The sequence below is a fragment of the Harpia harpyja genome, chromosome 4 (assembly GCF_026419915.1).
Source record: "Harpia harpyja isolate bHarHar1 chromosome 4, bHarHar1 primary haplotype, whole genome shotgun sequence".
NCBI lineage: Eukaryota > Metazoa > Chordata > Aves > Accipitriformes > Accipitridae > Harpia > Harpia harpyja.
In genome coordinates, this window is record NC_068943.1 from 6,008,330 (window position 1) to 6,029,776 (window position 21,447).

General features: G+C 42.7%; 1 protein-coding gene across 1 annotated transcript; it reads left to right on the forward strand.

Annotated features, from left to right (window-relative positions):
* The first annotated feature begins 19,815 nt into the window (after positions 1-19,815).
* LOC128141310 (2-oxoglutarate receptor 1-like) lies at positions 19,816-20,790 on the forward strand. The gene has a single exon (XM_052785908.1). The coding sequence runs from the start codon at positions 19,816-19,818 to the stop codon at positions 20,788-20,790; it is 975 nt and encodes a 324-aa protein (XP_052641868.1).
* Positions 20,791-21,447: the final 657 nt, after the last annotated feature.

Sequence of the window (21,447 nt, forward strand, 5' to 3'; positions counted from 1 at the left end):
AAACAAGAAATGAACACATCGTTATTCAACTCCTACCAGCCCCAAACTGTATTTGCTTTTTCCTGCTAGCAGAACAGGAGAGGAGATGTAAAGGAAAATACTTTGTGTGTTCCCTTAAAGTTCCCTTTTGTTTTGTGACAGTAGAGGCATTCAACAGTGCCAGCTGATGCCACTTCAACATAAAGGCCACACAATTAAGTCTAGGAGGGAAAAAAAAGTTTACCCTAAAGAAAATGTATTTCAAGGCCTGTTTTCTGAATAGTGACTGGAAAAGAGCAGTACTTTTGACTAAGGTGTCTTGCTGACTTGATGCCCTTGCCTACTGGGTGCTGCTGTGGAAAGCGGAGGGAGTTGGATGCCTCCTAAAGCAGGAGAAAAAAATACATTCCTGCTTTTAGTCAGAGCTGTACTTTGGGGCCCAGAAGGAGAAAAAGTAAAGCTGATAAACACTGAGCTAAGTGTCTTTCCAAAATAAAATTTAAAGCTCAAATGCTGCTTTTTTAAAACACACAGAGGGAACATGATTTTTCAGGGCTGCTGCAGGCAAGTATAATGCAGAGTATGTTTGATTCATCATTGGTAGAACCTTAAAAGGCATGTGAATTAAAAGGTATTTTATCTTTAAGATGTCTCCTCGGTTTCTTTGTTCCCCAAAATGGTTGATATCACTGATTTCTAAACCAAAAGAGAGGTGGTTGCCTGGAAGCTGTAGTACTGCTGATGCTCTCCACTCTTACAAGGAAAACAAAGTTCTGAGCTTCTTTTTTTTTTAAACAAAAAAATGAAAGATGTGTTTTCCAAATTACTTTATGGATTTCCTTTTACTTCATAAAATAGTGAAAGAAGATAAGGTGAAGAAGAAAGAAATACAACTTTGTGGACAGACAGACAATGCCATAGTGAGTCCTAATAAAGCAAGGTAGAAGGTATAGTTCCTGGAGACATCTTCCTTCGCATGTTTTCATTAAATGCAGTTGTATTTCCAGCACGAGCCCTGCTACCTGAGCTAGCACACCTGATACCAGGTTACTCAGTCCTTCCCTCTGCCTTCACTGCATGCAGCCTGTTGCTCAAGAGCCATCGGCTTTTTGGAAAAATGATTAGGAAATTCATTCTGTCGTTTCTAACGGTTCTACTAAAATCTTTGTGGTTCCCGTTTGCCCCTGATAGGCACGAGCTAGTTGACTGCATTCCAGGGCACTTTCAAGCATCTGACAGAATCCCTATTTTGTCAGTGGATCTGTGACAAGGTATTTTGGTTTTACCACAAAAGCCCCCTGTGATATTCTCGCATCTCTGCTCCAATTTTCACGGACTTTCACGGTGCCAGCCACCGTGCAAAGTGATGCCCTGGACCTACAGCTGACAGGGCTAGAAGACACCTTCTCTTGGGGTGCCTCAAAGGGCATCCAAGGTAAAGCCTCCTGCTCTGCTCTTGTTACAGATCTGTTAAGCTGGGCAAAAAGGAGGTGACTTGGCACAAAGTGGGAAAGCGTTATGGGTGGATTTATTTCCAGCCCCAAATGATCCTAAAGGGGCAATTTTCCACTGAGTGAGCCAGGCTTGGCCCAATCACTTATGGCTTCAGCAATAATGAAGAAGACCTAACAGACAGTGGCATACAAATGCACTGTGCAACAATTTCAAGCAATAAATCTTTTTGAAAATTCCCTTCTCCCTTCACTTCATGATGCTTTTTATCAATGGGAAGTTATCTTAACAGACAAGGCAGCAGCACCTGCCTATAGGACTTTTCTCACATTTACCTTTTTCCTAGTAAGCTGCTCTGAGATATTTATATATCGCTCCTATTTTACAGGTGATGAAACTGAGGCACAGTGGAGTTAAGTGACTTGCCTCCGGTTACAAAGCAAATTAGCAGCCAAGCAGGGAAGAGATCAGTTCCCAGCCCAGAGCTTTTACAAAGTGCATTTTAGGCTTAGGGTAAGATTTTCAAGGGAGTCTTGATTGCTCAGCTGTGGCACTTCAGTAATAAAAGTTGAGTTAGAGCACTGTCTGCGCTACTCAGGCCCTGGTTCATGCCCAACGGTGTTCTCTGCATCTGTGGAAGGAGCACTTCTGTTTTCCTTCAGAGAAGGTTTTGGGGGACCAGCTCTTTATCACCAAGGTTATTTGGCTACCACTGCATGTGATCTCTGCCAAGAGCCAGTAATTAGCTGTATTCATCCCATTTAGAGCTTTGAATAAAGTATTTGTTAATTTGCAGGTTAACACGAAACATTAGCAGCATATAGGAGAGCCTTTCAGGCTGAAATGTGTGCATCGCACCACAGGTGGGGAAGTTGTTCTCCATGGGCTGCAAAGGTCAGAAATAGGTTCCATTACTAGCAAGCTGCCTTCACCCAAGGGGCAGGGTACCACTGCTCGCCATGTACGTGTGCTGATGCTGGGAGAGCACATGGGTTCAGCTAACATGCCTCAGAGCTGGGGCCAGGTCCCTTCTCAGGACACCCTAATTCAGAGCCAGTGGCCCATGTTCTGCCTTCAGATACTGATGTCAGTGCTTTTCTTCTACTGGCAGAAGGGCAAATGGAGTTAAGATGCAGATTTATCATACATCTTCTAAATTTCCATCCTGACTTCGACTCAACATGATTAATGCAGCTATATTTACTTATCAGAGCTAAATATTTGGGCAACAAAAGCCAGTGAAAAATCATAATCTGTCCTCTACCAGAACAAAATCCTGGCAAACATATAGCCCCCATACTTTTTCCCAAAATGCAAACCTGACTCTCACCGAGGGAGGGGAAGGACAGGAATGGGGCATCGGCTTTGCTGGAAACACCACGAAGACCAGTCCTGCAGCAATTCTAAGGTGTGCCTACTCCAGCCTGCCGTACTCGCACAGCTTAGCACTGCAGGTGCTAGAATTCATATTCCCACTAGAGGGTAGACAAAACTCTTCCAGTAAAAGCATCACCCTGGAAAAGCATGAGAATGCGGGGAAAACAGTACCTGATTTGGAAAAGGAGGTCTGTGCTGGAGAAGCAGCAGAGAGGAGGAAAAGGAAGATGGGAATGATGTTCTTACCATCTGCGAGAGCAAGGTGGGAGCATTGTTCCAACTTTCTTTAAAGAAACCCAATCACCGGTTTATACTTTTAAATCAAATACAGCTAGAGTGGCTATGTGGGTATAAACATGTAAATCATAAATCAAATACAGCTGATCTTGCCCCTACAGATGTTATCTTACAAACAGTGATAGCCAATTAAGTATATCAAACAGCTAGATAGGGAATTAGAGTTTATTCACTTCAGGGCAACAGTGAATTCTCCCTCTCCTGACTGTCTAGCCAGAAACATCAAATGGTGGATTTCTCTTTCTCTTTTATTATTGACCACTCTACTATTGCAGGAAATAATGGCTTGTGTTTTCTCCTTGCACATTTCTCCATTGCTGAAATGCAGACAGGTTTCTCTGAACCTTGCTGCGGGAGTGGAAAGTATGGCTGTAGGCATCAACACATCTTCCTCTCCTTGCTCTCCCTGAAAGAGCAGATCCTTCTCCAGGTGAGCCTGACTGTCTCAGGGAGCTCCCTGCATTGCAAATAAGGGCACTGGGAAAAGATTTTCTCACCACGTAGCTGACTTCTCCAAAGCAGGCTTTCACACTAATTCAACATGCCCAATGCTAGGGAAGCCAAAGCAATTCAGAGCTTATTTTCTAATTTAGTCCGAGATCTACAAAGATGCCCTAAGACCCAGAAGACTCACCTGTGTGAGCTAAATGCCCTTTTTGAATGCTAAGCGAGGGTTTGATTTGATCTTCTTAAAGGTAACTTGTTTATGCTGACAGAACCAAAGGCGGCCCATCAAAGCAGCGGAGCTCCCAGAGCCATTCCTGCAGCTGGGACATCTCCCACAGCTAGGATAATTAAAGGCTGAATTAACTGTACTTTGGAAGACAGGCATGACAATGTTTGCTGCCACAAGAGCTGCGCTATCTCACCTCCCCCCTAAATAGCTGTGGGTTTTTGAAAGGAAGCGTTGCCCCTCTGTTCTGGATGGGTCCCATCTGCTGGTCCCACATAGTCTGGCGGGTGGCAATGACTCTCTCTCCGGTCAAGTGAGTTGATGAAACTGGCACTAGTCTCCACAGCTGTCACATCAAAGGCTAAATAGGAGGTGTGCCCAGAGAAGGATTACATTTGTGGCCCTGATGAGCCAAAGACGCAGCCGTATGTGTTTTTACTGCATTAAAGCACGCGAATCCATCGCAAAGAGATTTTCACAGCACAATATTGGGAGCGAAGGAAGAAACATTAATCCTGAAATACAGCCATGCCAAATGAGGTTAAATTATGTACTCTCTATCTGACTTGCACTGTAAGTTGTGAATGACAGCTCTGCTGGATGCTGGCATGACCTAAGGAGAGGTATCTGGAATTTGGCACAGGGCTGCATTTGGTGTCTGCTAGACTATTTCAAGAGACCACATTTCTCTACCTTGTGGTTATCAATACCTCTACCACCTGTCCTTGCCATGATAACTGGGAGAACTACTTTAAGTGATGTAGATGTCATGCAAAAATCTCCTGTCTTCATCACTGTGAAAAAAAGGTAATATTTTATTGAAGAAAGAGTTATTGTGATATGAAAGTCTGTGACAGCAGGTGAAAAGTAGAAAATCTCTTTTGCAGGGAGTCAAGAAGCTCAGTTCTGTAAGGAACAGATGGGTCTCAGCAGCTGTGCTCTTTCACCAAGTAGTTGCCTCAGTGGGGCAGCTGATGTTAAATTTTGTACAAAATTTCCTTTTCTTGTGTGAACTAAAGATATTGAAATATAGAGAGATGACCTTTATTCTGGGACCCTCTTACCTATTCACTTTTGAGGCCTTCAGAGAAATTGAAGGCTGTTCCATCTGTTTAACAAAGCTTAAACCACAGACCTGGCTTCAGCTGTACAGTAAGTCCTCCTTGTTGCTGTCTTTCTGGGGTCCATAAAATGCATCATCTCATCAAGACAAATTTCCACCCTAAACCTTTCTGTTCCCAGGCAGATAAGCTAGAGATACTGGAGGGTGAAATGCTACACTAAGCAGCTTCTGAACCAGGTTTTCAAAGAAAGAATAAACTATGTCACTGCTGAATCCCTCTTTCTATTACCTGCGCAGCCCTCTCTGGTACACAGTAGTGGTTTTTATTCTTGGAGAAGTAAGGAGGGTGATCAGCAGAATTGCTACCTTAGACTTCTGGAGGGCAGACTCTGGGCAGTTTAGGAGGCTGGTTGACAGAGTCCCTTGGGAGGCAGCCCTGAAGGGCAAAGGGGTCCAGGAAGGCTGGACGTTCTTCAAGAAGGAAATCCTAAAGGCGCAGGAGCGGGCTGTCCCCGTGTGCCGAAAGAGGAGCCGGCGGGGAAGAAGACCGGCCTGGCTGAACAGAGAGCTTTGGCTGGAACTCAGGGAAAAAAGGAGAGTTTATGATCTTTGGAAGAAGGGGCTGCTGTATGTTGATTTGTTTTTCTCACTAAGGAACAATCACGAAATATGGAAAAGGAATTTGTTAACTTCTGATTCATATGTAATGACGATGATGGAGGATATTAAGAAGGCGCCAAGGTGTTGCTCTGCTTGTAGTATTGGGAAAAGGTGCCTAAAACTGGAAGATGAGGAGGAAGATATCCAGATGTTAGTAGCTCCAGATAAGGAAAGTGTTGCTAGTGGGGGGGAGATAGCGAGGGGGGAGATAGCAACAGAGGTCATGAAGCTTTTAGTCCAATAGCAGGCAGAACTCAAGCACAACAGCATCCTGTAATTCAGGCCCCCCTTTGCCAAGCAGTGGGTCCAGATGGTACACCGGTATGTGTGCAAGTACCATTTACAACATCAGATTTAATGAATTGGAAGGAGTCTGCCAGATCATATCGAGATAACCCTGATAAAATATATAGATCTTTTAGGACGATTATTGAAAACCATAACCTGGACTGGCAGGATATTCAAGTATTGTTAAATAATTTGTTCACACCAGAATCAAAAAGAATGGTTGTAGAAAAGGCAAGGGAGGAGAATGAACAGCAGAATGCCAGAGATGGCCCTGACAGGTTTATGCCAATTCAGGAGCCTAATTGGAACCCGAATTCAAGTACAGGGAGGTTAATCATTAAGCAATACCAACAGCTAATTCTGTACAGAATAAAAGAAAATAAAAAGCTGGGGATATCTAGACCAAAAAAACCTTGCTAAATTATATCAAGTGGTACCAGGTAAAACAGAAGATCCATCTGCTTTTTATGAACGATTATGCGAGATGGCCAGGAAATGGACAGATTTAGACCCTGAAGATGAAGCTAATAAAATGACTTTTACCACCCTGTTTGTAGGACAATCAGCACCTGATATAAGAAGGAAATTACAGAAGGTGAATGGAATGTCTGGGATGACAATATCCCAGCTGATTGAAATTGCATATAAAGTATACAGTAATAGAGAGGAGGTTGAGAAAAAATAAAATGAAAAGGAAAAATTGAAGGATAGAAAGCAAAAAGCAGCACTATTGGCTGCTGCTTTTGTCAAGGCTCAGACCTCAACTAGAGGTTGAGATTTTAGAAGGGGATGAGGACAAGGGCAGAGCTGAGGGATGGGAAGAAATCTGGAATTTAGGGCCCCCTTAGATAAAGACCAGTGTGCTATTTGCAAGAAAGAGGACATTGGAAAAATTAATGCCCCAAAAGACAGTCTAATCGGATTTTAACTCCTACAGTGACACCTATAAAGGAGGAATTAATTGGTTTATGAAGACTCCGACTGACAGGGACCAGGGGTTGAAAAGATAGAGTCCCCAGCGGAACCCCTGGTTGAAATTAAAATGGGGAATGATGTAGTTAGTTAAGTTTTTGGTTGACATAGGAGCAACTTGTTTGGTATTAAATAGTTGTAAAGGACCTATGAATAAATATTCTATGGCTGTTGTTGGTGCAACGGGAAAATGAGAGGTTAGACCCTTTTTCCAACCAATTGAGTGTAAAATTGGTAACAAGATGTTTGTACATGAATTTTTATACATTCCAGAATCCCTATTACCTCTAATGGGAAGGAACTTGTTGAATAAATTAGGGGCACAAATAACTTTTGATGCAAATAAAATAAGAGTCCATATTCTGCAAAATAATCCCTGGGAAGCACAGATATATGTGTTACAGGAACTACTTGGGACAGCAGAAGACAAAGAAAAGGAAGTCAACTCCATTGCGGAAATAGAAGATGCTGTAACTCCCTTCGTATGGGCAACTGAGAAACCTGGAAGAGCTAAATCTGCTGAACCTGTAAAAACAGAATTGAAGGCAAGAGCTTAGCCGGTAAGACGGAAAGAGTGTCCTATAAAATTGGAAGCATGTGTTGGATTGGAATCTATCATAAACAACTTCCTTAAGTACAGACTGTTGCAAGAGTGCCAGTCAGAATATAACACCCCAATTCTATCTGTCAAAAAGCCACATTCACAGAAATATAGATTAGTAAAAGATCTAAGAGCTATCAACCAAACAGTAGTGGGTGTCCATCCAGTGGTACCTAATCCCTATACCTTGCTAACTACTGTTATTGATTCTAATGTTTATTTTACAGTACTGGACTTGAAGGATGCTTTCTTCTGCATCCCTATAGAAGAACAAAGTCAGAAACTGTTTGCTTTTGAATGGGAAAGTCCCTCAACAGGACGAAAGATGCAGTTATGCTGGACAGTGCTTCCCCAAGGATTCAAGAATAGCCCCACCATTTTTGGTAATGTACTTGTGAAAAAATTGGAGCAGTGGCAAGGTAAGGAAGCTAATATTACCTTGTTACAGCACATAGATGACATACTGCTGGGGGCAGACACGGCTGCTGGAAGAAGAGAGAGAGGCAACGTCGCTGCCAGTGAACACTTCTGCTCAGAAGGCTGAACTAATTGCCTTAACCCAAGCTTTAGAGATTTCGGAAGGAAAGCGGGCCAACATATACACTAACTCAAAGTATGCCTTTGGAATAATACATGCACATGGTGCAATTTGGAAGGAGAGAGGATTACTATCACCACAACGAAATCCTATAAAATATAGCACAGAAATTTTGAGATTACTCGAAGCAGTCAATAAACCAAAGGAAGTGGCAGTAATACATTGCAGAGCACTCCAATCTGGACAGACTGATATAATCAAAGGAAATCGAAAGGCTGATGAAACTGCAAAAAGAGCTGCTTCATTTACAAAAATTGCAGCCTTAGTTCCTGAAAGAGCTTCTAATGTTAATGTCCCCAAATATACAGAGAAAGAAGATAAATTGGCTGAGTTTCTAAAACGTATTAAGACTTCTGAAGGATGGTGGAAAACTTCAGATGGACAATGTATAGTTACCCCTCAAATAATGAGGGAACTTATGAAAAGAACACATGGTACCACTCATATGGGAGCTGAAGCCCTGGCAGAAATGGTGAGAACATATGCAATGGGCATTAACATGCTAAAAATGGCTAAAGGTATCACACAAGGTTGTGAAATCTGTTTGAAGAATAATCCCAAAATTAAAAAAAGACCCTTATCAGGAGAGGTAAGAAGAGGTTTTTATACCTGGGAATTATTGGCAAATTGATTTCTCTGAATTACCAAAATGTATAGGATATAAATATTTATTAGTAATTGTTGATACCTTTTCAGATTGCCAGAAGCTTTCCCGTGTCACTCCAACAAAGCCAGGGAGGTAGTAAAAGTGCTTTTGAAAGAAATAATACCTAGGTTTGGAGTTCCCAAAGGATTTTCTTCAGATAGGGGACCCCATTTTGTAGCAGAAATCATACAGGAAATTTCTAAATTGTTACAGATAAAATGGGATTTACACACTCCATGTGTGTCTAGTGGGAAAGTAGAAAGAATGAATCAAGCAATTAAACAACAAATTAGAAAATTATGTCAGGAAACTCAGATGAAACGGATTGAAGTCTTACCTCTGGCATTACTTAAAATCAGAATAGCACCTAGGACAAAAGAGAAGATTAGTCCATTTGAAATATTTTATGGAAGGCCTTATGTTACAAATTTGACAGGAAAAGGTAGTCACATGCACCTGAAAGGAGAACAGCTCTTGGGGGATTATTTAATGTCTTTGGGCAAAGTCATTAACTCTCTCCACAGATACATCTACGTTAAAGCTCCTGTGCCTTTGGATTCATCGGTACAGCCCTTCAAGCCAGGAGACTCAGTATATCTGGGGACATGGAAAGACGAACGACTCGCAGAGAAGTGGAGAGGACTCTATCAAGTGCTACTGACTACAAACACTGCAGTGAAGCTGCAGGGAGCTGAATCCTGGGTTCACTACACTAGAATAAAGAAGATACCACCCCCCTTATGGACTTCCACACCAAAGGACCTTTAAAATTGAAACTCAAGAAAACCCAATATTAAGTTACAGTATAGTATTCTTACAGAAACAATAATGAAGTTGCTAGTTGTTATAAATATTTTGACAATTTGGGTGAAGAATAATAATCTATTATGTAGACCAGGAATTTAAAAAGGAATGCTGTGAGACTTAGGATGGATATTAAATACCATCATAAGTCTCAAAGGGAGAAAAACTGGTGTCAGATATAGAAAATCCTGTTTTAAATTAAGTTAGTTAATAATTTTCAACTTCAAACAAATTTTATAATACCTAGAGAAGTAGCCAAGATCATTCTGATCCTTTCTATTCTTCCTGATTGATGATGCGTCTCTCTTGGCAGGAAAACCACCATTGACCTGATACAGAGGGACTTAGCGGTCAAAGTGAGGAGGGGATACCTCCCCAAACACCACCCAAGACCCCCACGCATGTGGAGAAGGCATTTGATGTGTCATGGTTATATAATCCTATGCATATGCATTAAATAGTTTGAATATGTACTAGGTAGGAGTAGTTTAATAAATTAGATGCAATTGTTACTGTATAACAGGGACACACCTGATGAATCTGGTGTGCTTGATTTGTGGAAAGTCCTCCAAGCACCCAGGCCTGAATAAAGAGCAGTATCTCTCCTGAGTGTGTGGGATTGGTCTATAGCACATTGGGTAAGGAATCCGCTTTTAGGACAACAATTTGGGCAATGGAGTAGAAAGTATACCCTTTAAGCATGCAGATGACAAGTGAGGGGACTGCTGGCGTGTTGGTGGACAGCATTAGATTCAAAACAATTTACAGAAATTGGAGAAATTGGTCTGAAAAAAACCAGGATGCAGTACAATGAGGACAAATGCAAAATTTATGTTTGTAGGAAAGTAATCAAAACTGCACAAATCCGGACTATCTGCTTAGGCAGCAGTACTGCAGTAACAAATCGAAGGGCTACGCCGGTCACAAGCTGACCATCAGTCAAATATGTTGTGCTGTTGTGAAAAGGGCAAACAGCAGAATGGGACATAGAAAGAAGAGCACAGACTGCCAGGCAGGATGAGTAACCCTTCTGCTTTGGTAACTTGTCTCCTGGGGTGGCATGTCTGGTCCGACACTGCACTTCAAGAAAGAGGGGGACCTGCTGGACAGGGAGCAGAACCGAGGTTCAAAAAAACAAAACCAAAAAAGAAAAGTTTGTGGGACTGAGAGTTGTGCAACCTAGGAGAAGCACCACTGAAGGTAAGATGATGGTGACCTTCACGCATGTGACCTGTATCCAGAAAGCAGGATGGCCCTGGCTAGGACTAGATCAGGAAGATGTCAGACAAGAGGCAACACGTCCTGTGGGTGCAGAGAAGCAGAAGAGTAGTTTGGTAGAGAGAAGATTTTAGAAGAGGTTGGAAAAGCATCAGCTGGGACTGCCAAGGATACGACACTGTCTGGGGCAGCAGGTGGACGGCGCGTCCTGAGGAGTTTCCTTCTACCCCACCTCCTGCAATGCCATGGGTACAACTCATTTGGGTCAGGACAGAGGATTTCAGGAGAGACAAGCATCTCGCTATGTGCACCAAGATAATCCCTCAGAGAGGTGCTCAGCTCCTTGTGGTGACTGTGCCACGAAAGCCAATGGATTAGGTACTCTGCTGGGGTGGATTAACTTGGCTCCAAAGCCAGTGGCAATGCACCAGTTTACACCTCCTTAGAATATGATGTGCAAAATCTGATGCAAAAACCTGGTTAGCGATTCCCTCCTCAGGTTCCAGCAGGCCATCAATCATGCCAATATGCAGCGGGAGATTTGTATGTTGGCAAAATGCAGAGTAGAGGCTAAATACCTGGCCTGACCCCAAACAGCCTGAACAAGCAGGGCATTGTATTTTTTATGTTCTTTAACACATCGTATTATTTCATTTTATCACGAACTATTAAACAGCTCCCTTTTAAAAAATAAGCAGCCAGGGTCAAGCGCACAGAGCTTCTTCTAACCCTCTTTTGAGAAGTGTAATCTTCTGTCCCACGGTGATGTGATTTCTTCCCTGTTTCCTTACTATTGCAAACTTTGAAAAATACTGTCACAATATTTAGAATAGGCAGTGCCAGCTCTGAGGGCAATGATGAAAATACACTGCATCATTATTCTGTACCGCTGGGTTTATAGAGCATTTGCTTGTGAAGGTAACCAGGTTAATTGCTTTCTGTTAACTCTCTGCTTGGGTAGAGAGAGCGTGAAACGCACACCCCATCTCTTGCTTTATTAGGTATTTAGCTTCAAAGATACTGCTCCAGCAGAAGCCAGTTCCACCTCAGATGGTGGCAAAATGTTACTTTCTGCCTTATGTGACTCTGATTTTCCATCGCTCCACAATTTTTGCATTTGGACTATGTAAACCAAACTATATAAACTAAAGCAGTCAGTCCACTGCTCTGTCTTCAAAATGACAGAATGACACTCACATGAAATGAAGTGCTGGTGTTTTAGCTGAAACTCGTGCACTGATGGAGACAAATATGATATATCAGCTTACAGCAGAGATCCCCAGCTGACCCTAGGGTGATGGGTAAGCCTGATGATGCTGTGTTACTTCAAGTCCTGCAAAGCTCAGAGGGAGAAGATCTGACCAAAGCCCAGGAGTGGCCCTGAAGCTCTTGGTGAAAGGTAGCATAGAAAGGCAAAGCAAGAGAAAGCCTCTGCACAGAAGAGCACCTCCCTTTCATATATTTGATTTAGATGAGCACAAAATAGCCAGAGGAAAAAGGTTAGATTAAAAAAAAAATGAAAGTATGCATTCCACAGGCTCGGTTTGCATGAATTATTGCTTTGAAGGCTACTTCAACAATCTGAATAGTTGGAGAGCTATTTAATTGCCTGAGGATAATAATGCTTAGCATTTAAGCATCACTTAAAGAACACAAGACTCTTTCCAATGCAGGGAAGCTGCAGGACTCTTGGGGTGAGGCCAGCAGAGCAGTCTCAGCAGGCAGGGGAGCAGAGAGAGCTGCCTCCGTGTTCCCGTGCTGGTAGAAGGGTTTCTCTACCAGGAGGGATGGAATAGGAAGGGTTTGGGACGAGGACCCTGAACACCTTCCCCGTTTGCACAGGTCTCTGCCTGAAAGCAAGGGAGGTTGCTCCGAAAAAATACTTGACTCTGCAGTCAAGCGATGATTTGCAGGGCGTTTCCTTGTGGGTTTCTAGTTCTGTCTATTTTGTTGCTGTGGTCAAGCAACCTCCTAATTTAACTTTGACTGAGACTTATTTCTGCTTTATGTTAGTAAAATTCTGCTTGATAATTAGCTTACCTTATCAGAAACAAGTACTAGTAATGCAAACAACTAATATATCAGTTTATAACTCTAGTGATTGTGTGAAGAAAAGAATTAAAAGAGAGAAGCTTGGGAGGCAAATGATGCTTTTAAAACATGAAGTGTATCCTATGTGGCTGAGCTCCCTTCCCTGTCCTCCTCGTGCTCCTCTTGGCACCAGTCCCGCTGGGAAAGGCTCATTTCCAAGGCCTGGGAGGAATTTCGGCAGGTGGGAGCTGGGTCTGGAGGGATGAGGGGTGCAGGTGGGAGCAAGCGAGGGGCTGGTGGTAGGAGAGCAGTGCAGTAACGAAGCGACCCAGGGTCCTTCTGCCAAGAGCCAGGCATTAGCTAAGGGCTTGTGTTAGCTGAGGGAACGGTATCCAGCTAAGAGAAAGGCTCATCTTTGGCTGTGTATATTAAATTTATGTGTAGAGCACTGTGATGGTACAAGTCACTTGCTGAAGACAAAGCTTTGTTAGAGTGGCCTCAGGCAAAGGGCAGGCCTTCCTTCACGTGCCATAGCACCCTGCAAACAACTTACAAGAGCAATGGCACCACGACAGAATGTATCTTCAATGACTGAAAACTTGCTTGCACGCTGGAGGCCACATTAACAGCACCCTTTGCCGAATCCTGTACTGACACGTGACTGGAAGCCAAGGATGTACATCTCCTCTCACGAGAGTTTAGAGGCTGCTTCATCTTGGAATTGAAAAAAACCCAAAATAACAAGGCAGCAAATTAGTCCTCTCTGTTTTCAGACCGACTAAGCTGGGTCATTTTCAGGAAATGCCCCATTACCTAAAACAATTACAACTGTTGTCACATCTCCAATGAGTTTAGTTTGGCTTTTAGTGTCTGCTGGGAAAACTTCAGCTGCTGTGTTTAAGGCCACTTCATAGCTGGGTGCTCCTGTGGTGTTTTTTATTCACCAGTTTATGGTCTTGCCTGTGCTGTACCAAGGCACCTGTGCACATACTGGCTTTGAGCTGGCAAATTGTCCCATTGTCTTTCCTCAATCCCCACAGGGCAACTCACCTTCTGAAAGTTCAGCCCTCATTTTAGGGCTGCAGTAGATTTTATCTTCTATGCCCTGTAGTCGATGAGCACCAATTCACTTCAAGAACTAATATTAGCCATAAAATAGTGCTTCAGATCCATACAGGTTATTTTTGGAACTATATCGAACTACTTCTGCTCAGCTGATGTGGCAGCAGGGCTGCTTGTATTCCAGATTATATATGCAATTTTCCTAAGGTAAAATATTCCTTTCCAGAAGTTTTCATTAACAGTCTCTATTACCTACATAATTGGATGGCAGCATTTAACTGTGATTAATTTAGAGTTACTGTGCATTTAGGGATTAAAAAAATGCTGCCCTTACTAGTCTGTCTCAGGGGAGAAATACAAAGGGAGAGCTGGAGTTGATTTCCCTACGTGATGAAGACACACGGTATCATTCTCAACAGAACAGAGCATCTCCTGACGGTGGTCTGATAACAACTGTAATTAGGTATTCAATCACACACAGAGTAAGATCAGCCAAACAAATGTATGTCTGCTAAGGGAAATAGCCCATGGAAAGATTATATGTTTGCTGAACCAAAAGCAAAATGTATAATGAAAACTCTTAACACTTGGAGCCTAGCCCTTGTCCAACAAACAGCCTATTTTCCTGCATAGTTATTAGTCAGAGCTATCCTCACCATTTCTACTGCACCACACCAGGTGCTGTCATGTCTGAAGGTCTGACTCTGAAATGAGTCTTCCACTCATGCCCGTGGATATTAGATCAGGTTTTATGAGATGAGAATGGCCCCTGTGCTGGAGAAGCAACTTGTGGAGGCTCATGCCTATGAGTTCTAATTACAATCAAGTTCAGCGGTGATGCGGGGACAGCAAAAAAAGCCCTGCTACGACCTCTCCCACCCCAATGCCCACAAAAGCTAACAGCCAGCCCGTTCAGAGGAAAGAGACATTGTTTGCAACCAGCCTCATGTGATTTAAGAGAACAAAGCAAAACAAAAGCATTGGACTTTGTTCTCCACTTCGGTATTTTAGACAGACTGTGTGCTCCAGGTGTGCAAACTCATCTGTCATCCTGTGCATCCTGTTCACCCTGCCATCGCAGAAGGAAAAATACAATATGAAAAGATGATCCTATTTACATCATGCACTCCGTGATAGCTGACCCGGCCTATAGCATAAAGTTTCAAGAGGAAGTATTTAATTAATAATCCTGCCACCAAATTATTCCTGTTTCCTTTCTATACGGTGACTAAGAGCAACATTTATATACACACATGAACTCTGTAGGATTTTATAATGGTTGTTTCAGGAAAGGTGCAACTAGCTAGCTTTTTGCTGTTGTATTAGCGGTCTTTGCAATTATTATCTATAGCCATCAAATTAGGGAAAATGACAGCCCATCTGACAAATCAATCCAGCCTGCCTGGAAGACTGTTGAAACAAGAGATGAGCGCTGTCTCCGGGGGGTATGTTGCTGGAGACCAGCTTCAGCTGAGCGTGGCTGGCTGCTGGTAATGGCGAGAGAAACACCACTCCAGAGCAGGAACCCACATCCAACCTCGCTGCCAGCGTGAGCTGGTCTACCTCTGTGGTCCTCCTCTTGCCCCGGTCCGTCCCCGTCACTGCTTCCCGTGAGCCCTGGAGCCCGCGCACCCACAAAAGGAGCCATAGCCCCTCACCAAAGTGCCAGAAAGCTAACCCAAGAATAAGAAAACTGGTTTGCTTTCAGTCAGCTCACTGATCCAACACATCCCATGATTGCGCAAGCACTGGGGCTGTTGAAAACGTGGTTTAGGATGAGAGGGAGGTGGTGCTGCCACGTCTTTTGACAGCAGCCTGCAATTAAAGTCACTTAAGCCGACTGTGAAACTACAGGGTACTTTGAGTTCCCTCCAATGGTTGTAGAGGGGAGCGGGGTGAGGATAGCCTTATAGCACAGAAAGAGCCACATTTTTGGTAAGGATCAAACTGGTCTACCTATGGCCAGATTTAAAAAGTCCATGGATGTGAGGTGGAGAATCGACTGGTGAAGAGAAAAGGCCCACAGATTAAAGAGCTGAAAGTTACACTGCAGGATAAGCCTTTATTCGTAGAGATGCTACAAGATGCCAGGCAAGCGATTTCAATTCATTCGCAATTGGCCCTTGTTAGTTTATCTATGATTTCCCAAGCACATGACACAAGTCTCTGGGCCAGTTGCATGGCTGCAATCGAAGCCCATGTTTCCAGAGGTCCATGTGCAATGAGGAGTTGCTGAAACCCTGGTGAAGGGTGCCTGGAGGCTGGAGGGAGGCAGGAGCCACATGATCTCTACAGCTGATGATGAGACAAGATTTGGATAAGCTAAGGAACATAGCTCGGTCTCCATGCAGAGCAGCTCTGCATGAACAACCTTCTATTAGTCACCCTCTCTTGAAATTGGTCTGAAACTGGGTGTTTTATTTTCTTTTCTTGCCCAGAGTCAGATACTCAGAGGTGACCCCAGTGCCTGCTCAAGACTCCAGTGCCCCAAATCCCAGGCAGTTCAGGGCCACAGTGCCGGGAATGCCCATTTCTGCTTCACATAAGGCACTGCCACCACCAAGGAAGGATAAATGCCAGCCACTGCTGCACAGGTTTTCTATGCTCAGGGGTATAATGGATTAAGTAGTGGACGCATTAAATGATGCCTAACTATAATTAGCTCCCCCTGTGCTTATAGCACTACAGCCTCATACAAATGGTTTCTAACGACACATGCAGTGTCTAGGAACAGGGTAGTAGCTATTTAAACAGTTGCTGATCCCCGAGCTGGTACACGACAGTGTATTTTACAATTATTGAGAAACTTCAGACATTTTTTAGAAGTAGGCATTGACCTAGAGAAAAGCTTGGTCAGATGAGAACAGAGATGATGCCATTCCCCTAATGGTAACATATAGATAATGTTGTAGTTGTCAGACATTACTGCTGCCCCAGTCTTGATTGTCCCCGTTACCACTCTTTCCCTGCAGTATGATTAGCAAAACAGATAGCCTTCTCCCAACTCATGCCTACGGTACAGGCACCCAAAGAGAGTAAGAGAGTCTTCCAAAAAACATTCTTATCTGTGTGGTTCTCAGTAACTACACTGACATATGTAACGTTCAGAAATGAAAGCTTGCTTGTTTAATACCGGATCATAAACTTCATCAGCGAGTAGGACCTACAAAATGTACCAAGGCCAAAAGGCTGTCAGCCACGCTGGGCAGCGGGGGCCTCTTTGCAGGGACCAGGTTGCAAGCTCAGAGATTGAAGCCTACAGTTTCAAAATTCAAGATACTATGACTTTTTTTCTTTTTGAATAATAATCTCTTTTGATCTTGTTCCTCGAGCTAAGGATGATAATGAGATTTTTATTCAAGAGCAGTCTTTTAGTTCAAGAAGCATGGAAAATTGCAGCTCTTGTGAATCATGAAGCCTGAAAGCAAAGGCTCAAAAGAAAACAAGTTTGCAACTTCAGCTACCCCAGTAATAACCAGCCAACACTAATTGTAGCTATTTTATTCACCAAAAATAAGCAGAAAGTATGCCACGGTTCCTGAAAAGCTCATCGTGCCAAAAGAAACCTTCATTTCTTACATCTGACGAAAATTGTACTTCATTGGAAATTTGTTTTTAATGAAGACAGTACGTCATAACATTTTTCACCTGACCTCAAAATGGCAACACGCCTTATTCACTTTGGTCATCATGTTTCACTTCACAGGAAATGGAGAATAAATTTAATTTTCTCTTTCATAAACACATGCATGCACACATACACACTAATTTAAATGTGATCTGCTGCTATTTGAATAATACAAGTCTACCTCAGCACGCAGAACTGCTGCCAGCAAAGCATGATCTGCCCACTGAAGGCAAGACAGCATGAATGACAACGGGCAAAAGAGATCTCATCTAGCCACCCAGGTCTGAGAGCTGAAATCTGAGCCAGTAACTGAGGTTTTCTACCAGCCTCCTAATTTACGGCCACATGGAGTCTCAGTCTGCCAGGGAGTGAATGTATATGGTTGCAAAGCCATACTAAAACCTGCTTCACTGTAAGGAAGACAGAAATATGTTTCATTTGTAGTGCTCTTTGCTCAAAGCAATATCAAAGGGAGAAGCAGAATTGCAAGTTTTCAGGTAAGCAATATCTCTCCATTTTCAATTTGGAAGGTTCAAGATTGCAGTGGAGAACTGAGCAGCAGTGCAGGAAAACTAAACTGGGGATGAATCAAATATTCTAGAAAATTTGCATAACTTTACTTGAAATATACCAGTGAGGGGCATAAATGTGGGTGACAGTGGTATCACTGAGCAGCAGAAAAGAGAGAAAACGTGTATATCCCTAGCTTTTGTCTGAACATAAATCTGGATTTGTTTAAAACAAGCTTTGTAGCCTTTACCTAACGCATCTTTGACTGCAAAGCTGCTATACCAGAGCTAACATTCATGTTGAAAAGCATTAGCTTTTAAACTAAATTATGGGGAGACTGTTCAAATTTGTCTCTGACGTGCTCCTGAGTAACAAAGTGATACCCATCCTTCTAACTGGTTATGATCAAATAACTCCTGTTGTGTCCCAGCTTTAATGACTGGTTTTGTCAGAGAAAATTTTTCATGTTCTACCAGTCATTGGGATAATACAGAAACATCCATACAGGTAACATGCTAAATACTGTTAACCGAATCACATCAAAACCTAATTCTATACACAGGATTTCCAGGACTGCAATAAGGTACAATTCTGACTCTTCTTTTCTTATTTTTATTTTTTAATGTGATGGCTTCATCCTGGATGTTCAGTGTGTTTCTGGGACAACAGAGAGGGATTTGGGCTCAATAGTACCCTGTCTAGCACTTTATGAAGTCACTTTTTAAAATATTTTCTCAGATGGACTAGGTTAGGATCTGGAGGAGTGGTGCTCACATGAGATGCTGAAGACCCACAGAGGCACACCTCTTGCCTCACTTGAGACATCTGAAGGTTAAACATCCAGGTCTGAACTAGTCATCTTGGTCTCCCTTGTCATCAATGGAAGGAAATAGGTATGCCAGAAGAGTAAATCATCTTAGAAACCTCACAGGAAAGGAAACCTTATAGGAAGATATATTATGTTCTAGAGGAACCTACATGTCTCCCATGCTGATAAAGGGGGGCTTAGGAGGACTGGCTCCATTTTAAGCATCTAACTTTCTGATATCTGAAGTTAGATGAGATGATTTTCATCCTTGGTTACCATTCTTTCAGATTAAAACACTACCAAGAAAGGTTATTTCTTGAACTCACTGTGGAGAGATCCAAATTGGCTATGGCGGATGAGAAACCATTTCAGAGACAAGTCTATCTAGCTCCAATTCACACAAAACAGGAAGAAAGATCAGTGCCTTCACTCAGTATCTGTGCTTTCCATCTTATCTCTGCATTTTGAGAAACAGTCTTAACCATTTAAAACAGCTTTATGCCACTATAAAGCTTGATTTTTTTTTAATAAATGCATTTATTCTAGTTTTATACTCTGATGACTCCAAGAGAATGAGATCATATTCAGGGAACGAGCCATGATTGTCAGGTTATGGGAGCATCACGTCCTGAGATCTGTATCTGAACCTAACATCTTCTGGTTTTCATAGAACCAGAACAGCATCTCTGGTTTCATGAGCACAAAACCCTGATTACTTCAGATTAATGAAGATAAGATATGGGTATGGTTCTACTTTCTGAAAGGCTAAGACTAATGCACGGTTTTGCAAAATCTAAGCCCAAACGTGCTCTAGCTCTCTAAATGTGTGCTTCCTATTCCTGAAGGTTTGCAGATAAGCAGTAATTATCCTCTTCAACGTAGGAGGTTAAATAAAGCAAGAGTAAAATTAATCATTATCAAAATTAAACATAAAGGAGAGGGAAGGGTGAAATTAAAGATTTGAGTGGGGTTATCTAGGTCAGAGCTGGGTACATTAGCAAATCCCCATTCCTTCCCTCTACTATGCCTTGTCAAACATACAACATTTGCTCCAGTGACAAAAGATTTAACTGAATGCATTTGTCCCAACAAATCAATTAAAACCAAACATCTGATTTTCATAAAGCTTTAAGAAGATTTCTGCAAACATGGCATCTGAACGCACCGGCAATTTTACTACTCTGCCAGGCCACGCACACCTGCTGACAAGCTGCAAGGATGAAGATTTCTTACAGGTGAAATCCTATGTCTCCATCCTTTACGGCCTAATCTTCCTGGTGTGCTTCCCAGGCAACATCGTGACAATTTTTGTTTACTTTGTCAAGATGAGGCCCTGGAAAAGCAGCACCATCATGATGTTAAACCTGGCTATTACTGACCTATTATATATAGCCACGCTTCCTTTCTTTATACACTACTCTGCTAACAGAAATAACTGGATTTTTGGAGACTTCATGTGCAAGTTTATTCACCTTTGTTTCTACTTCAACATGTACAGCGGTATTATCTTCCTTAGCTGCTTCAGCATCTTCCGCTTTTTTGTAGTTGTCCACCCAATTAAATGCTTTTTTGTTCAAAAACGGAGATGGGCAGTGGTGACTTGCATAGCAGTTTGGATGATTTCCCTGGCAGCCATCAGCCCCTTGGGCATCTTGATTGCCACGAGGCAGACGCAGAACAGGACGATCTGCCCGGACCTGGCTGCTGCTGAGGACCTTGACACTAGTCGGTGGTATAACTGGCTGCTGACTGGCCTGGCCTTCTTCTTGCCCTTGCTGACAGTGACTTTCTGCTACACGCTCATTATTTACACCTTGGCTATCGGGCCCCACACGCGGGCTTGCTACAAGCTAAAGGCTCGCAGACTCGCTGTCATCCTCTTGGTGGTCTTCTATGTGTGCTTCCTCCCCTACCACGTCTTTCGAGGGATTCGGCTGGAGCTCCGAGTACGACCGGTTAGCTGCCACTTGAAGAACACAATCCTTTTTATGTTTATTATAGCTAAACCTTTAGCAGCGTTAAATACTTTTGGAAACTTACTGCTCTATGTAGTGACGGGAGACAACTTCCAGCAGGCGATCCTCTCGCTCCTCAAGTTTCAGACAAACAAGAACTTGAAGTAGAAGAGATTGATGCCATCAAAGAGTCACGGAGGAAGGGTCCAAACCTGCCCTCAACCAGCCAGTCACAGCCTCCCTACCATCAGAGTACTCAGATAACCCTGCCAGTGCCAAAAGAGAGTTAATCTGTTTTGTGTTTTGGAGTTACAAATGGATCATCAAAAGAGAAAACTTATACTTTAAAATAAAAAGCTTTCAATAAAATATTAAAAAATTTAATGTGAAACTTCTCAGAAATTTCTCTGCATTTGTTTCCTGAATCCTTGATACCTCTTTTGGAGAATGGCCAACAGTTCCAGAAAAAAATAGTCGCTTATTAGTGGCATATACAGATTCAGGGTGGGAGTAATTTAATTTAATTTTAGTAACTTAGAAGTTAAGTGTCTAGTCTAAGCTAGGTGCCTGCCTTTGACTTGTTTCCTAAGCAATGGGGGTAAGACCCTGCAGAGGGCAATTCATCACACCTGTCTTAGACCTGTAGGAGGTTCATCTCACCTCCCTGGAGACACTGACAGGGTAGGTGTATGCATATAAGCTAATCACCTTGTTCTCCCTTTATAATTTTCCATTATAATGGAGAGAAATAAGCAGGTTTAGAGTGTGATTCACCTAATTATTCTTGATGCCTACATTTGGACAAGATGAATCATGACCTAGAAG